The sequence below is a fragment of the Halichoerus grypus genome, chromosome 6 (assembly GCF_964656455.1).
Source record: "Halichoerus grypus chromosome 6, mHalGry1.hap1.1, whole genome shotgun sequence".
In the NCBI taxonomy this organism is placed as follows: Eukaryota; Metazoa; Chordata; class Mammalia; order Carnivora; family Phocidae; genus Halichoerus; species Halichoerus grypus.
The window spans coordinates 109,859,220-109,876,649 of NC_135717.1; the positions used below are offsets into that span (position 1 = coordinate 109,859,220).

Sequence of the window (17,430 nt, forward strand, 5' to 3'; positions counted from 1 at the left end):
AAAAAAGGGAAAAACACTTTATGCTGAAAGACTCTTCTGACCTATAAATTCAGTTCAGTCTCCACAGAATACTGAAGCTGGAAGGAAACCTCTGAGATGGTCTAGCAACTTCTCATTTTACAGAAGTAGAAACTGGGTCGGAGCACTTAACCTGCTTGAGTTAATGAGAGAGGCGGGTCTCCTAACCCAGATCTCCTGAATCCTGGCATCCAGTGGGCTTGGCACCACTCTGCCAGATCAGCTTTGTGTTGATGTGTATTAGATTAGTAACCGTCTTTTACCAAGGTCAGTTGCTTGGTTCATTTATCTAAGAAACACTAAAACAGGTATGACCATTTAAGAGAACTGGTTTCAGATTCTTTTTTTTTTTTTAAGATTTTATTTATTCATTTATTTGAGAGAGAGAGAGAGAGAGCACATGGGGGGGGAGGGTCAGAGGGAGAAGCAGACTCCCCGCTGAGCAGGGAGCCCGATGCAGGACTCGATCCCGGGACTCCAGGATCATGACCTGAGCCGAAGGCAGTTGCTTAACCAACTGAGCCACCCAGGCGCCCCTGGTTTCAGATTCTTAACGGTTGTTTGGAATCAAATGTTTTCAGAGAATGGGCTGCAAGTTACATTTAAAATTGGCATCACAGCACCTTGTGCACACAGAGCATAAAGAAATGTGCCATTTCCTTTGCAAAAAGAAAAGCTGAGGCTAAAATTGATCACTAAGATAGGAATACTTGACCAACTAGCTGGTTCTGTTCAAAAACAATCAGCTCTCGTCCTGTGGCCAAGTCTATATTTACCCAGTCTTTTTGTTCCATATGTCCTTCCCATTTTGTGAAAGCTACTATTAAACTTTATTCCCCCAGTGAAGTTTGATTCTGTGACCTTGGCAAAATGTGAGCTCAGAGGTGCAAAATTCAGTTGTTCCTGCTCATGTCTCCTTGGCCCAGGTTACCTGGGAACTTTCCTAATGTGTTCACAGAAAGCCCATGTGACTGTAAGGAGCATGCCTCCCATTTTCGGATAGCTCCAAAGAATGGCTAGCAAATGGAACCAGGCAATACACGATGTTCTCATTTGCCTAATTAAAAGGATTTTTATCGTAATTGTGTTACCAGCATTGAATTGATGAGGCTCTTAGAATTTTTTTAATCTGTTTTTCTCCTTTGTGCATCAGAAAAGGTCACAAGTATTTCTATAAACAGTAATTGTGCCTCTCCTCATTAGCTCTGAGGGATAGGGGAATCACCTTCAGGCTCCAGAATATATAACTCATGCATTGGAGATTTGCTGACGGCAGGCTCACTGGTTCAAAGTGTTTCAGAAAAGTTTGAATTAGTTGGTAACATTTAAAAGCTAGGAGATTTGGCAAAAGTTTAAATTCCTGGTTTCTAAAAATGTGAAGGAAGGTCTAAGCAACACTGGTTCTCTCCATGACAGTAGTCAAGCGCCCATTAGAAAAGAGAAGCTCAAGAAACCAAAGTATGCCCATGCTGTGTTAATACCTGTGCTAAAATCCTCTGGGCACTCAATACTTTCAGGACCCATCACCCAAGAACCAAGTGGAGCAGGGACGCATGCCATACCTGGAAAGGTAGCGGACTTGGGTGCCCTTCTAAAGACAGCCCACGATTTGGATCTAAAGTAAGAGGGCTAGACAGCAAATGATACCTCCTTTTACTTCTGGTGCTTTTTATTTAACTCGAGAACTAGAAGGCAGAGCATAAAGTATAGCAAATGCATACACAAAATGAATTATGTTCTTTTAATGAGGGCTGAAAGGAGTCCCCGTTGACATTTTATCAGTGCCCCTTCATGGGCTGTAAGCAAAATGTTCTCCAGTTTGCTCTGAAGTGCAGAAAAACACAAGTAGGGTTCTGCCTCACACATGTAGAGGTTAGAGACAGTGTTTTAACATTGGATATTTATCTTGGGACCTGACCAGATACTTTGCACTCTCGTTAACTGAATCTGTGAATACCTGTTAGTGACTGCATGCTTACTGTTCTCGCCTAATTCTTGACAGAAGTGCAAGGCAGCGGTTTCTTTGCAGCTAGTCCTTTCTTTGCTACTAAGACTTAGAAGCTTTAAAGGTTACGTTATTATCATGAGTAAATATTTCTGCATTTCCTTAAGCCTTTAGCATAATCTATATAACCCTTATATAAGGAAATGAAAAAATGAATAGGGAGATTGTTGCCAGAAGCAAAAGGAACTAATCTTTTGACAATGACTTGAAAACTACCAAGGACAGGGACTTCAGCTTCTACCACCATTTCTCCAGGCTGTGTATTACTGTTTACTATTTAGGATTCATCTTTTATAAGCAACATCTCACCAAACACATCAGTCTTTTCAAAAGGATAACCACTGTTTGCAGCATAGGTTCTGAGAAGGTCTTTAAAAGGGAGATATTTGCTAACATGTTCTGTGAGATTGTGATGGAACAAGCACTCTCCTACATTGTTAGTGTAAATGTTAATCAGGCAGATTACTTTGGGAGGAAAATTGGGTGATAGCCATCCAAATTTTAAATACATAACTTCTGTCCCAGGAATGATGCTGCTCAGAATTCATGTGCAGATGTGCCAGTGCAGGATAAGGTATCTATGAGGAATTCAAGTCCATCACTAAGGGCCTGGGTAAGTCCGTTACGGTGTATTATACCATCACTGAAAGAATGAGGTAGACCCATTTGTGCTAACGTGGAATGTCCACATATGAAGTGAAAAAAGCAAATCTAAGCATATATACTTTGCTACCATTTTAAGAGAGATATTTATATAAATATGCTTTGAACATCTGAAGGACACACTAGAAATGACTAATAGTGGTTACTTCTGGAAAGGGACGTGAGGGACTGGGGATGAAGAGTGAAAAGGAGACACTCCCCTGTCTTTGAGTTTTTCTGGTTTTGGTTTTTGTTTTTTACCAGATGCACGCATTTCCTTTTCACTGCTGCTATGTTTTTCAAAATGAACCAGACGAGGGAAATGATGATATATTGTTGAGTAAGGCACTCTCCCCCCAGCCCGGTTGTGTGCTTCTCTAGGAGCACAGCTACAAAGCCTTGCCCTAGTCAGGGCTGGGTGTAGGGGATGCTAGACCACTGGCTTACCTACTGGATTCATAGCCCCCTCCCCCAAGGCCTAACAGCTTTTCCCCATTCCAGTAAAGACGTACAAGTTTGTCTCTGTGTCTCAGGTCCTATTTCACACCTATTAGTAGGGGCAGGGGATATGCAGGAGTCAACCATGGCCTGTTAATGGTAGAAGAATGGCAAAAGAAATCATGCCAGAACAGAGGAGCAAAATGGAAGTTAGCTGGATATGTTTGCAAAGATCTGTTCAGAAAGGTAGTTCGTTATTTATTAAGCATTTATTAAATAACTTCCTAAAGGTCCGAGATACCACTAGGACCTTAGTTAGGACTGAATCCTATGTGCAAGAATGGCACATAACAAAATATCAGCTCATCAGTTCAACTCCAAGATAATTTGCTCTTGAAGTAGAACCTCATAAACTCGAAGTAGTGGCACAGCGTCCTCTGAAGATTTTAAAAGAAAAACAGTTTTCAAAATTGCTGTTCAAGGCCAACAAATTAGCCGGAAGGGAGGGGATAAAAAGGAATAGCCTCTCTTCAAATAATAAATCTATAGAATCCCCTGCCCTATACAGCAGATCCTTGTAGTTCTGGTCTCTTCCCAGGAAATAATCACCACTTTGTTGAAAATGGGAAAGGCACCCCTACCATCCCCAAAGGGGAAAAAAAAATTCACCCAAACAACTTCTACTTGTTTTTACCATATATTCCAGGGATATGTATGGGTTTGTTTTTACATTTATACAGTTTACATTGCTTGACCCATAAATAGCACTCATAAGATTAATAGGGCCATAGTTTTAAAGAGTATTTACATAGCCCCACCATGCATACAGAGCCTTTTTAATATTGAAAAATCAAAAAATTTAAACTTTCCATCACTAGGCAATATAAATTTGACCATCTAAGCTTATAAACCCTGACTAAAATACAAGCAATCATTTCATCCATAAATGCTGTTTCTGGTTCCCCAACAAATCTAGCACTGCAGTGTAACAAACATCTTGCAATTCAGGGATATAAAAATACCAGCTTTAAAATCTGAACTGTACATATGTACATTAATATTTGCACCGTTAAATTAGGAATACACTTAAGTCTATGAAATACTACATTATAAATAGCAATGTCTTTTTCAATCTGTAGCTGGAGCTAATACAATGCACTGTTTACCTGGCTAATTGAAAGGGGACGAGGTGGTCTCGCACGATGGGATGCACAGAATTGGCTGGGTCAGTGTGACTACGTGCATGCCGCACAACAAGACAGACTGATCAGGACCTGGGCCAACCTGGTGTAGACAAACGACAAACACTATCGCTTTACAAAGGTGGCGGAAGTTCTCCATTGTCTAAAATCAACACCCCCGTCCAATCACCTCGTGACAGTTTCTTGAGGATTCTCTTGAGGATTGGAGACCAAAGCCGCTACATAGAACTGTAATGCACCTGGCAGGCACAAGATGTCACATCAAACTGGCACCATCCAAGGAGGGCAAACTGGAGAAATCACACCTTCCCAATGTTAATCTGACACTGTAAACAGCAGCAGGGTCTCATTTACATGGGCAAAGCACTTTAAACTATTTTAGCAACTTTCCTATGGAAGAAAGAAGATACGCTTCAAGATGGTTAATGGCAAAGTTTAAACATGATCTCCACAGCTACTAGGTTAAGAAATAATACAGTTTTTGCCCTTGGGTCCCTTTTTCTTCTTGGATTTAGTTGTCCTCTGACCAAACTGAGGAGTGGGGAGTGAAGTTGGGCTTGAAAGGTCGTCTGTGTAGTAGGCGTATCTCTGGGGCCGGGGTTGAGGAATTGGTTGTCCAAGAAAATATCCTTCTTCTTCGGAGTCAGAGGAGGAGGAGGTGGAGGAACACCAAGAATCATCGTCCTCACCGTAGAGTCCCAGAAACCTAGGCCCTCCCGGGTTCTGCAGAGCGTAATCGGAGGTGGCATGGGCATACCGTCCGTACAGATCAGCATTCTGGATGTATGCTTGGATCTCCCGGGCACTTTTATTCTGTATAAATTTCTCGTAGTTATCAGGGGTGTAAAGCCGCAGCCTATCCTTGGGAGAGTATTTTCTTTCTGCAACAAGATTCAGAGCATTGTCAGAGCGGGACTTCCTACTTCTCCTGCGGCGATGGTGATGAGACCTGGATCCCCTCTCTTCAAAATGGTAGACCCGTCTTCGAGTCCTCTCACTCATCGGAGGCTGCCGGATTTCGATGTTGTCATAGTTTCCGTTGTCGATGACATCATCCGAAAACTTGACCTGCTGTGGTCTGGACTGAGACTTGGATCTTCGAAGCACGGGCAGATGCACCGGCTTCTCCTCAGGCCTGATTTTTTCTGGACACAACTCTGAACTTAGACTCTTCAAGGACTCTGCACTCCTGTGCAGCATGGAAGAGTTCAAAGTCCCCATATTGCTCATTTTCTCACAGTCCTCTCCCTCCATCTCCTCAAAGTTTTGCAGGGAATACAACGAGGGTCTCGGCTTGCTTTCTCCATCCACTGAAGCCCCTAGGAGAAAAGCCAAGCCAAGATGTGATCTTCTGACAATTATTACAAACAAGCCACTGAAAGGAAGCATTTCAAAGAAAATTCTCTCAAATTTCAATATTTGATTAACACCCACTAGGTAAGGCCAACATGCATATATACTTGAGAAGGTTTGACCTTTATTGACACAAGGGGCACAGCCTCTTTACAAGCCCAGCTCTTTTGGAGCCAGACATTAGTGATAGCACAAGTCATGAGCAGCAAAACTTTTAAGCTCTTCCTAAAAGTCTCCTCATTAGTTTATGTAGAACATGACATGTAGAAGCTTCTGCCTCTCAATACATGTAAGCCAGACTACTTCACTTGAACATCTCTCAAATCAATCCCTTCCTTTGCCTCCACATGGCCACCCCACCATTATGGTCCTTTTATACCTAGATTAGTGGTCAGCACACCACAGCAAGGGCCACATCCGGCCCACAGCCTATTTGTGGGTAAAGTCTCACTGGAACACAGCCACACCTATTCGCTTACACATCGTCTACCGCTGCTTTCTGCAGTGACAGAGCTGAGGGGCTGCAACAGAGACTGTGTGGTCCAGCAAGTACCACCTTGCCCTTTACAAGAAGTCTGCCAAGCCCGGACCTGGAACATCATCACATCCAGTCTTCCCCCTTCACCTATATGAAATATGCCACTTACAGATTAATCTTACTTTAATAAAGCTCTTCTCAAAATGGATACTGCTCTCCTTTTTTAACAAGGCCCAGGCAAGTGAAATGAATATAGCCCAGCCAACAGCAAGTGACCAGGGCATGGTTGCAGACGATTGTCAGCTGGAGACTACATAACTTCCTACTTTCTAGAGGGAGCCTGTTTCTCAGCCCATTATTGTCAAGGAATGTTCAGCCCTAACGCTTTATACCAAATGATGTCTGCTTTTGACACTAAATGTTAAAACACCTACCACAGGGCCTAGCCAACAGGATATGCTTAATTTAGTCCTACCCACATTCCTTAACTCCCCTTTGTTGTAGGCCTCATCTTTGACAACTCCAACAGAAACCAGGAGGGTAGCTGTCTTCTTCCTCCTTGCCATGGTTATTCCCGACACAGGGCAGCCACTAAAGCCTTTCCTGTATTACAGTAACATAACCTTTATGAGAGGATGGAATGTCGTTAGCTTGACTAAGTTAAAACTAGCCACAGCCTTTGCTAGCCATAGGCCAGTAATATTTCTATATTCAAAGACTTAAGGCAAATGTGATAGGAGGGGTGGATTCTAGGCTCAGTCTTGCCTTTATTATTTTTTTTAATTATTATTAATTATGTCAGTCTTGCCTTTAAAAACGTATGTGGTGGGGGGTGGGAGGGAGGGGTGCCTGGGTGACAGACATCGGGGAGGGTATGTGCTATGGTGAGCGCTGTGAATTGTGTAAGACTGTTGAATCACAGACCTGTACCTCTGAAACAAATAATACATTATATGTTAAAAAAAAAAAAAAGATAGTAGGAAGGGAAAAATGAACGGGGGGAATCGGAGAGGGAGACGAACTATGAGAGACTATGGACTCTGAGAAACTGAAGGTTCTAGAGGGGAGGGGGTGGGGGGATGGGTTAGCCCGGTGATGGGTATTAAGGAGGGCACGTACTGCATGGAGCACCGGGTGTTATACGAAAACAATGAATCATGGAACACTACATCAAAAACTAATGATGTAATGTATGGTGATTGACATAATAAAATTTTTTTAAAAAGTATGTCAGGTTAGGCACTTAGCCTCTTGATAACTGTAAAACACAGTAAGTAATATCCACTCTCTACAGCTCAGGATCATTTTATGGATAAAATGTAGATAGCTGATATGAATATGCTTTGGAAACAAAGTGAAATTTTATAATCTGGGTAAAAAAAACATTCAGCTATTTTTGAGCTATCTGTTGCCACAGGGCAATTAAGGAAAATATAAAAGATGCTAGGAGCTTATAAAGTACACAGGCTGATTTTAGTATCTTGAAATTCATACAGCACAATCCAAAGGGTACAGGATCTTTCAGACAAGATGCAGACTCCATTATCCAAATAAATCCATTTCCTCCTGTTTCAAATGCGGATAATGCCTACTCAAAAAGCTTATATTCAAATGTATATAGATGCACACATGTATGCACACGTTTGTTAGTGTTTGGCATTTAATGTAAACTCCTTCCTTCCCTTGATCTGCAGTTTTAAATAACGTAGCCCCTACTGCTGAACCTAGTTTGTCAAATAAATTTTTTAGTGGCTCTTTTTTCTAAATACCCCATAATCCCTAGATTACGTACCTGTGATATTAGATAAAGCCAAAGAATCCATAGAATCTCGAACACTTTGCTCTGGTTTCAAGTCTGACAAACACTCCAGGGAATCTTCATACCACTGTGTTTGATCATGGTTATATCCTGCAGCCCCGTGGTCCAGATCTAACTCCTGGAGCCTTCTACTGCTTGCAGGGCCTGGGTGGCTGCCATAAGCAGAATCACCCAGTCCATCTTGGGACTGGGCCCAATACATATCAGATTGGTATTTTTTACTTGCAAGGCTCTGGTTATTTTGCTTTAACTCGGTCTTATTTTTAACCATGTTATCAGATATCCAATGCTCACTGGCTCGAATATCTATCTCATTGGGCTGCTGCTGAAAGAGGCTTTTATCACCAAACTTGAGGAGGAGCTGCGTCATATAATCTTCATGCTCGGCCCATTCTTCAGGCTCTTCTGGGGTTTCGTGCTCCACTCTGCCTTTCCAAAATTCTTCATTGACAAAACTTGCTCCCTGCCTAGAGAGACTCAGATCATCCAACTTCCGAGAAAGGGTGTCATCAGCATTGCCTGACAGGCCAGGAAACTTGTAGTTCAGAGCAGGAGACAAGAGAAGAGACTGTCTACACTGATCGGCTGACCGACTGCTTTTGCCCATCCGGACACTTCTTCTGGAGTCTCTGGATCGAGCGGACTGAAACGCAGAGTCAGAAGAATCAGAGGCATGGACGTCTTCCCCAAGGCTGCATGTTTTTGAGCAATAAATCTGGCCTTGTTTGGGAAGGAAGGGACAGCCCAACAAAGAAGCTTTACACTGGGCACAAGAAAAGCAGGCTTCTGTGGCATGCCAGTGCTGCCCGTCGTACGTCATCTGGGCGTGGTCAACCCCTGTTTTGGAAAAGGACAGAGGAGGAGGTTACAGTTCAGTCTTGAAATAAAGGAAGAAGAAATGGACGAGACTATTTGTATGAGGGAACTCTGAGGGTGATGGAAATGTTCTGTATCCTGAAAGGGTTGTGGGTCACACAGGTACAGTTAATTCTCATTATTTGCAAATTCCATATTTTTGAATTTGCCTATTTGCCAAAATTTATTTGTAACCCCGAAATCAACACTTGCAGAGCTTCCAAGGAATTTTCAGGCACGTGCAGAATGACGAAAAATTTGAGCCAGCTGATCTGCATGTTCTCGAGAAGCTTAGCTCAAACAAAGCAATGTCTTGTCTTTTGTCTCAGCTCTTTAAACAACTGACATAGCCTGGGTCTGGTTTCTCTTTCTTCTATTTTCTACTATCATGTTTTCTTCATTTTTGTGCTTTTTGTTAATTCTGCTGTTTAAAATGGTCCCAAAGCATAGTGCTAAAGTGCTGTATAGTGTTCCTAAGCCCAAGAAGGCTGTGCTGTGCCTTCCAGAGAATATATGTGTCCTAGAGAAGCTTCATTCAGGCATGAGCTATAGTGCTGTTGGCTAGTTCAGTATTAATGAATCAGTATATGTTAAATAAGGTGCCTTCAAACAAAAACATACAGGAAACAAGATTATGGGCTGATCAGCTGATGAAAATGTGACCAGAGGCTTGGAGGAACTCAACCCTGTATTTCCCCCAGGAGCAATGGTTCCGTACTCAATAATTCAGGCAACCTTATAGAACACAACTATTACAAATAATGAGAACTGACTATTCATCTGTCAAAGCGCAACACAGAAAAACATTTAAGATCTGTACATTTCACTGTATGTTAAGTTACAGGAAAAAAAAAAAAAAAGACTAGCCGTTCGCAGACAGACTGTTGGGCATGTGACAGAGCAGACAGGCTGGCCGTAGACTCACCGATATGCTCCCCACAGGCTTCACAGTACTCCGCGTACAGAGACTCAAAACAGCCGCAGCAGAACGGGCGGCCATCCTTCATGATGTACCTCTGTCCTCCCAGGGCCGTCTCACACTCAAGGCAGCAGAAGTGCTTCATGTGCCAATGGCGACCCTCGGCTTCTGTGCACTCATCAGCAAAAATGATCTTTAAAAAGAAACAGGATGAAAGAAGATCTTAGCTAGCTATTCTAAAAGCCAAGTAACTGCAGGTTTTCTGGGCAACTGACAGACGGTGGCTCTTCAAAAAGCCACTTAGCTAACCTTGTTTCTTACAGCCTCAAGCTTAAATCTAACTCGATTTAGATACAAAGCAAGAGCAGAAATTGAAAATGTTGAAAAAGAGAAACTTAGTGCCTGCTTAAACTTTAAAAAAACAAACACACAGATTTCTACATTGGAGAGAATTCATTTGGTCATATTTTTGCTCCCCAACCACACTTCGTTGGCATAATCTGGCAAAGAATACATTAACATTGAAATAATTTAGTGGTCTGTGTTTTAAGAGAAAACTCATTTAAAAAGTCTGCAGAATCACCAGTTACAGCTATCCAGATGCTGCACTGTGTGAACAGCACTTGTAGATAATGCTTCATTTGACCCAGTGGACATCTCCAGATTAAAGACTACTTTTTATAATTTTGGTTTCAAAAAAAATTTAAGATTTGAGAGAGAGAGAACACAAGCATGGGGGGGAGACAGAGGGAGAGGGAGAGAGTTTTTATTTTATTTATTTATTATGTCAGAAAGAGGGAGAGCACAAGCAGGGGGAGTGGCAGGCTCCCCGCTGAGCAAGGAGCCCCATGTCAGACTCAATCCCAGGACCCTGGGATCATGACCCAAGCCGAAGGCAGACGCTTAACGACTGAGCCACACGCTTAACGACTGAGCCACACAAGCGTCCAGAGAGAGCCTTAAGCAGGCTCCACAGGGAGCCCGATGCAGGGATCGATCTCATGACCCTGACCATCATGACCTGAGCTGAAACCAAGAGTCAGATGCTTAACTGAGCCACCCAGGCGCCCCTCAAAAAATTTTCAAATAGCACATTACTGAAAAAAAAAAAATAAATGTATACAGGTAAACACTGAAAGTTTACTGTCACTGATTAAAGGAGACTGAGGGGATATAAAGAATAAATGTAATGAGGTACCCTGGATTGAATCTTAGACTAGAAAAGAGACATTAGCAGAAAAACTGGAAATCTAAATAAAGTCTGTAGTTTAGTTAATAGTATTAGACCAATGTTAATTTCTTAGTTTTGATGCACGCACCATCGCTATGTAAGATGTTAACAGCAGGGGAAGCTGAAGGGAGGGTCTACAGAACTCTGTCATCTCTCCAACTCTTCCGTAAATCTAAAATTACTTTAAAATAAAAGGCTTAAAAAAAAATTCCTTTCACACCACCATCCCTTCCCCACATGCCCCAAGGGTAACCACTGTTAACTCAGTGTATGTCTTTCCATACTATTTCTTTTTTTTTTTTTTTTTTAAAGATTTTTTATTTATTTATTTGAGAGAGAGAGAGAGCGAGAGAGAGCACATGAGAGGGGGGAGGGTCAGAGGGAGAAGCAGACTCCCTGCTGAGCAGGGAGCCTGATGTGGGACTCGATCCGGGGACTCCAGGATCATGACCTGAGCCGAAGGCAGTCGCTTAACCAACTGAGCCACCCAGGCGCCCCTCCATACTATTTCTGTGTGTACACAGATATGTACAGAACCTTGACTTATTCTCCTTTTATGTAACAAAAAGAAGATTATCTACCACATACTCGACTTGCAACTTGTTTTTTTCCCTTCTCATAATCCATCAAGGACATCCTACTTATCAATGCACAAAGACACCTGCTGTCTTCTCTTTATTAGCTACATATTATTCCGCTATATGAATATATAGGGTTATCTTCAACAGAAAAAGCAGTAGATACTTTATTTTGCTTAGATGTGAACAGTGGAATATTGGCTGACTAGAAGCTTATTTTTCCCAGTGTTAAGGGATAAACTTTTTTACCTCATCACATGCTGAACACCGTGGTTTGAGCAGTTCAGCATGGTGCCTGCCACAGTGAATTTTTCCATCCTGGTAAAAATAGATGAGGTCGACCAGCAGCTCGTTACAGGTGAAGCAGACAAAACAGGAAGGGTGCCAACACACTCCAGGGCCCGCGCGGGAGGCAAACACTGCAATTTCACCTCCATTTATCTTCAACCCACACTAAAAACAAAAGGATTTGAAATTGGGATGATCCTGCTTTGATGACTGGATTCTCAGCCTTTCCCACTTTACACCAAATCCCATTTTGTCAAGAAAGCTTTTATTTTTGCCCCCTCCTGTTAGTGATTAAATAGCTCTTTAATGCTGGATTATTTCTGATTCTTAACTGGAATGAACATGCCTCAGATACACTGCCACGCTGCTAGACTGTTTCGAAGAATGGTTTCACCCAACTCCCCTGAAGAGTCATTTTCCTGACCCAGCCTCCTATTGGATACATTTCCTGCTCTGAGCCAGTACAGATCGGAATGTCTTCGTTCTGTTTCTGCAGTTTTGAACACTAGGTGTACCCCTGCACCTCCCTCCACGCCAAGATCCTAGAAAACCCGACGTTTACCTAAGGGCAGCCGGACGCCCCCCGTCATATAGACACATAAACGTGAATACCCCCTTACTAAAAAGCTAGGCTGCCTTTTATCTGGGGGAGGTTTTTGGGGCCCAAGCCTGTGCTAGCCTGTCACCTACCCCCAAGCTCACTCCGTCCCCATCACTACCACAAGCTACTCAGCCCGGGAAGGGCTACCTGCTCGCACACGGCATGCATCACTGCTCGGGACAAAAGCTTGATCGCGCCTCTTCCAAGGGCTTCTTTCTTCCGCTGGGCACTGAACACCTGCAGTTCTTTCTTCTCCTCTTCGCTCAGAGACTGGCAGTACCGCACCTTCAGAGACAGGCAAACAGACGCACCACACTGGAGCGCACAGTCTCCCTCGCCACTTCTTCATTTCCAGAGTTCGAGTTTCAGGAAAGAGCAAGTTTAACTGCCCTGTCCCGGGAATCCCCAATTTAAAAATGGCACTATACACCTTTCAAATGACACCCAACCTTGCAGCCTCTCTAGCAAAAGGGAAATGCAATTTGAAGGAACTATCTTTTTAAAAAAATAGGGAATGTTTAAACTTTTATCAGAGACGCTAAAAAAAAAAAGAGTAAGACATTAACCTTCCTATAAAAGGTTGAAACTTGTTACTTGGCACACTCACTCTACATTCTACAGGCACCTGACTGCAGGCCTGAACTATCAGAAAGCAAGGACTCTGGATGAAGGGGCAGGGAAATCTCAAGAGTTGGTAGGCTCCTGATAAGTGGTGGGTGGCTGCAAACACTATAAAAACCAACTTGTTGTTAAGTTTATTGCACAGACCCCCTTTGCTCTCTTAAAGAATGGAAAGCTGTAGCCTCAAGCCAAATTTTAACTGAAGAAAGGCCAAAGAGCCCTAGCCAATGAAGAGGTAAGGTTTACAAGAGGCATCTCAATGTTTAGGGTATATTTTCTTTTTTTTAATTAGCCTTCTTCCTGTTATTTTACCTCATTATCATGTGGTGGCAACTGGTACAAAAGCTGTTTAATTCGATGTTTCTCTCCAGGGCTGTTAACATAAGGAACCTTTTCCTCTGGTAAGCAAGCGAAATAGAGCTGGATCTGAATATGAGATGGAAAGAAGGACATCAGCATACAGGAGGTGAACGTCTTCACTTATATTCCATCTTTTTAAAAAGTTACCTTTCCCTTTAGGTACAGGGCTTGGCCTCCTGCGGCTGATGAGAAGACCCACTGAGCCAAGGCAGCAGAACTGCAAGCCTTCGGACAGCGAGCAGCCGGCTGCTAAACTGCTCTTCGGGAATGTAATTTGTAGCGACAATTAGGAGCATCATAAATTATGCACCATAAAAGGTGCACCTTTAATGCTACTATTCCTCAGCCGCTCTCCCTAGGGTCAGCCAAGGAGGAGTGCCGGGGGGCGCCGCCGATGACCACACAAGCTGTGGGACGGCGCCCCGAACCCCGCCACTCCGCAAGCACGCTGCCTCTGCCCGCTGGAGGTCACACGTTACAAACACAAGAGCTGGTTTGTTAAGCTCTGTCAACGCTCCCTTATCAGGGTCTCTCAAGCATCAGCTTTCTTTGCTTCCATGGGTGTTATTTTCTAAATACCTGGAGTCCATTTCCCCAAGGAAACTGGAGGGGAGCCACAGGGAGCCGTACTTGGTCACTCTGAGAGGACTTGATTTTTGTTTGGGGTTTCTTCTGTTGTATTTAAAGGAACAGCCCTTGGTGAGTCCTGCCGACTACGCTGCAGCGCCGAGAAAGAATGAAAGCGACTCCAGGGGAGAGGAGATGGGGGGAGTCAGGGCCCTGTCTGCTTCAGTAGCTGAGTTTCACACAAAACCTGAAAGAAGGGTTTTCTCCTAGAGGGCAACTTGTCAAAATACTGCTTTCCTAACCCGGGTGCCAGGCCGCGGCCCTCTTTCCCCGTTGTATCGGCCACAGAAGCCCTTCCAGCTCGAAGTGCTTACTGAGGAACAGCCACGTGTGTGTGGGGCAGGCCCTGTGTGACTGGGGAGCCCCTGTTCTCCGAGGAGTTCCCCACCATAACTCAGAAGCAACGGCACACCCGACTGGCACCTGTTACTTCAAACTATGGCTTCGCCCTGACACGAATGTCTGTCACCAGCAACGTTTAGTAAGCTCATCATTATAAGGATATTGGGAAAATAAAAATATGCATATACTTAAAATAACAATACAGACAACGCACAAAATCAGCTTCCTCCTCCCCCACAGTTCGCACTGTGGGGACAGGTTCTTTTATGTGTAAGGTTATCAAAGGTCAAATGTCTAAGCAGTAACACTTCAGATGGTTTCTTACAGCTCTGTATTTCTTCTTTTCCAAAGCAAAAGCGTTGCTGAGAACTGGCATGGAAACATTCCTCTTTCCTTTTATTACCTTTTTGTTGTTACTGTTTTTTCAAAGGTTAAATTCCTCTCACTCTCCAAAGAGACTTGTCAGATATCCACATAACAAATGCATGAACAGTGCTCTGGATGTCATTCATGAGAGCAAAAATAGCATCACTGTAGGACTTCTGGATCCAGGAGTACAAAAGGACTGAAAACTTTCATGGAGAAATTAAGGATGACCTTAAAAGGCAAAAATTTACACTATCCAAAGAGTAAGGACCGAGGAGGGTAGCATGTCAGTGTGGTGGAAATGGTCTATAAATTATTTATTTATTTATTTTTAGCAATTCTTTTTTTTTTTTAAAGATTTACTTATTTGACAGAGAGAGACACAGCGAGAGAGGGAATACAAGCAGGGGGAGTGGGAGAGGGAGAAGCAGGCTTCCCGCTGAGCAGGGAGCCTGATGCTGGGCTCGATCCCAGGACCCTGAGCCGAAGGCAGACGCTTAACAATTGAGCCACCCAGGAGCCCCTATTTTTAGCAATTCTTAAGAAATCTTAATCCCCTGGAAAAACAGCACACACACAGGGCGATGAGGTTCCCACCTGCTCGGGTCTGAGGCCTGGGGGCACCCAGGCATACTCTTCCAACGCGCAGCCTGAGTCGTCATCTGACGTGGAGCTCCTCTGGCACCCAAAGGCGAGTTTGCTCATTTTGGGCTCCATCTCCAAAGGCATAATAAGAAAGTGAAAAGGCCGGTTTCTCAGTCACAGGACATCAAACAATGGCTGCTGTGGACAATATAGGGAAAAAAAAACAAAGAAATTAAAACCCCAAGGCACTATTCTTACGCTCCAAGAACTTTTACTGAATGTTGTTTATACACAGCTGGGCCTAGAGATAGTAACCAAATTACTGGTGTCACCACCCCCAACCAACCCCCAGGCCCGCTGACACTTAAATCTAGGGCCCTGCAATTTGGAAACAGCCCCCTTCACGACTCAGCATTTCAGAAAATGCTCCCCAAACTAGCTTGGTCCAGTTGCCTTTAAAGAGTGCCTCTAATGCAACCATTCATTAGGTTCTCAAGAAAACGGCTCCGTTGACTTCCTAACTTCCCCACAGATGAAATCCTCGTGAAGTCCCAGGAGTCGAAGAGAGAAGTGTGAGGGCCTGCACCTCCTCCTGCCTCGCCTGCTCCAGAGACCCCACCCCGCTGGCCGGGTTTCTAGTCTGTTCTCCCAAGAGGCGCCGCTGTGTGTGCCGACTGGGGCCACGGGGCCAAACCGCTTGGGTTTCGGGGTTCTAATCAAGTTCTGGGAGACAGCAAACTGCATTTACTCACTGAGTGGAAAGAGCAGTTAAATCCTTATATAGCACATTCAATCCAAAGCCTTCACCATCAATGGGCTACAGTCAGCCAGACAGTTCATTAAGGAGTTCCTTCAACAGAAAGCAACTGAATCCGAGCGCGAGGCGAAAACAGAACCCAGCTAGGTGACTATTAGTGTGGAACTGCATTACTAGCAGGCATTCACTGAAAAGTTACACAGTACCCACTATGTGTGTGACATGCTAGCAGCCAGCTACTGGGCAAAGTACATCCAGTTCTGGATGAACAGTCTTCCTCGGACAGAAGGACTGTAAAAGGGGTCAACACAACGTGGAGTCCCTGCCCTAGAGCCCAGGAACTTTGTTATAGGCACTGAAGTTCCTTGTTAAGTGTCTTCTGATTCTTACATCCTCCCTCAGCTCAAGGTACTAAAAAAAAAAGATACAAGACTTTCAGAATCAGCTTTCAGAACGCAGCTTTTTATACCTGCCCCTTTCCCTTCACGAAAAAAAAAAGAAAGGAAAATATACATGATTAGCCTGACCCCAATTTAAAGAAAACAAGTCTCTGGGAAGTTAAGTGACTTGCCCAAGGTCACATAGCTAAAAGCCAGAGTGCAGTCACGCGACACGATGGACTCATCAGACTTCCAAAAGTTGTTCTGCCTTAAAAAATTCTCTCGCTTGCTGAAACAAGTAGGAAAGGCAGTGAAACCTAAACACGCTTCAGCCTGAGACTCTCCTTTTTCAGCCACTATGTCAAACACAACTCTAAATACTTACAGTATCAGGAAGTGTTACCTATCACAACCTGATTAAAACGTATGGTTCTCCTTCTATAAATCAAAGGACATAAGAAATTAAAATTGTAACAGTCAACAAATGGAAGGCCAAATGCCCAATGCCTACAATCTTTACTGGAAGAAGGAGTGATGCCACACGGTAGGTAGATATGATTCCAACTAATCAATTTAACTTTCTTTCACCCTGAACAAAAAGTAAAGATGACCTCATTTCCTCCACTATCATTGGGAGGTTATGACCTTTTAAACAAGTCGTCATCTCACACAGGTGCAATTCATTCCCATCCTGACTTAAGAAAGGCTCTCTAAACAGGCACATTCCTTAGTCCTCAGTAAAAAAGGATGTGTTAATGAAAGTCAGAAAATTTCTTGGATCTAGTCTTTCCCTTTTGTTTTGGAAAAAGCAACTCCCACATGTCAAAGGAAGAGAACTAGAGTTTAAGAATTTAATTAGTAACTCAAAAACCCCACCAGTGGGGGCGGGGAGAGGGAGGCAGGCCTCAATGCAATTTTAACCTGAATCATGAAATATGTGTATTTGGCCCTTGCCAAACCTGGCT

General features: G+C 43.5%; 1 protein-coding gene across 6 annotated transcripts in view; it reads right to left on the bottom strand.

Annotated features, from left to right (window-relative positions):
• Positions 1–3,787: 3,787 nt before the first annotated feature.
• The window catches only part of PRICKLE1 (prickle planar cell polarity protein 1), a 108,586-nt gene continuing 94,943 nt past the window's right edge, over positions 3,788–17,430 (bottom strand). For 5 of the 6 annotated variants that reach the window (XM_036065600.2, XM_036065604.2, XM_036065605.2 and 2 more), the window contains 7 exons: positions 15,341–15,526; positions 13,361–13,474; positions 12,575–12,712; positions 11,788–11,991; positions 9,736–9,922; positions 7,929–8,792; positions 3,788–5,624 (listed from right to left, as the gene is read on the bottom strand). In XM_036065600.2, coding sequence (XP_035921493.1) covers positions 4,768–5,624; positions 7,929–8,792; positions 9,736–9,922; positions 11,788–11,991; positions 12,575–12,712; positions 13,361–13,474; positions 15,341–15,472 — 2,496 coding nt within the window. In that variant the 5' untranslated portion in view covers positions 15,473–15,526 and the 3' untranslated portion in view covers positions 3,788–4,767. The remainder of the gene's footprint in view (positions 5,625–7,928; positions 8,793–9,735; positions 9,923–11,787; positions 11,992–12,574; positions 12,713–13,360; positions 13,475–15,340; positions 15,527–17,430) is intronic. The other variant, XM_036065607.2, reaches the window with a different exon arrangement.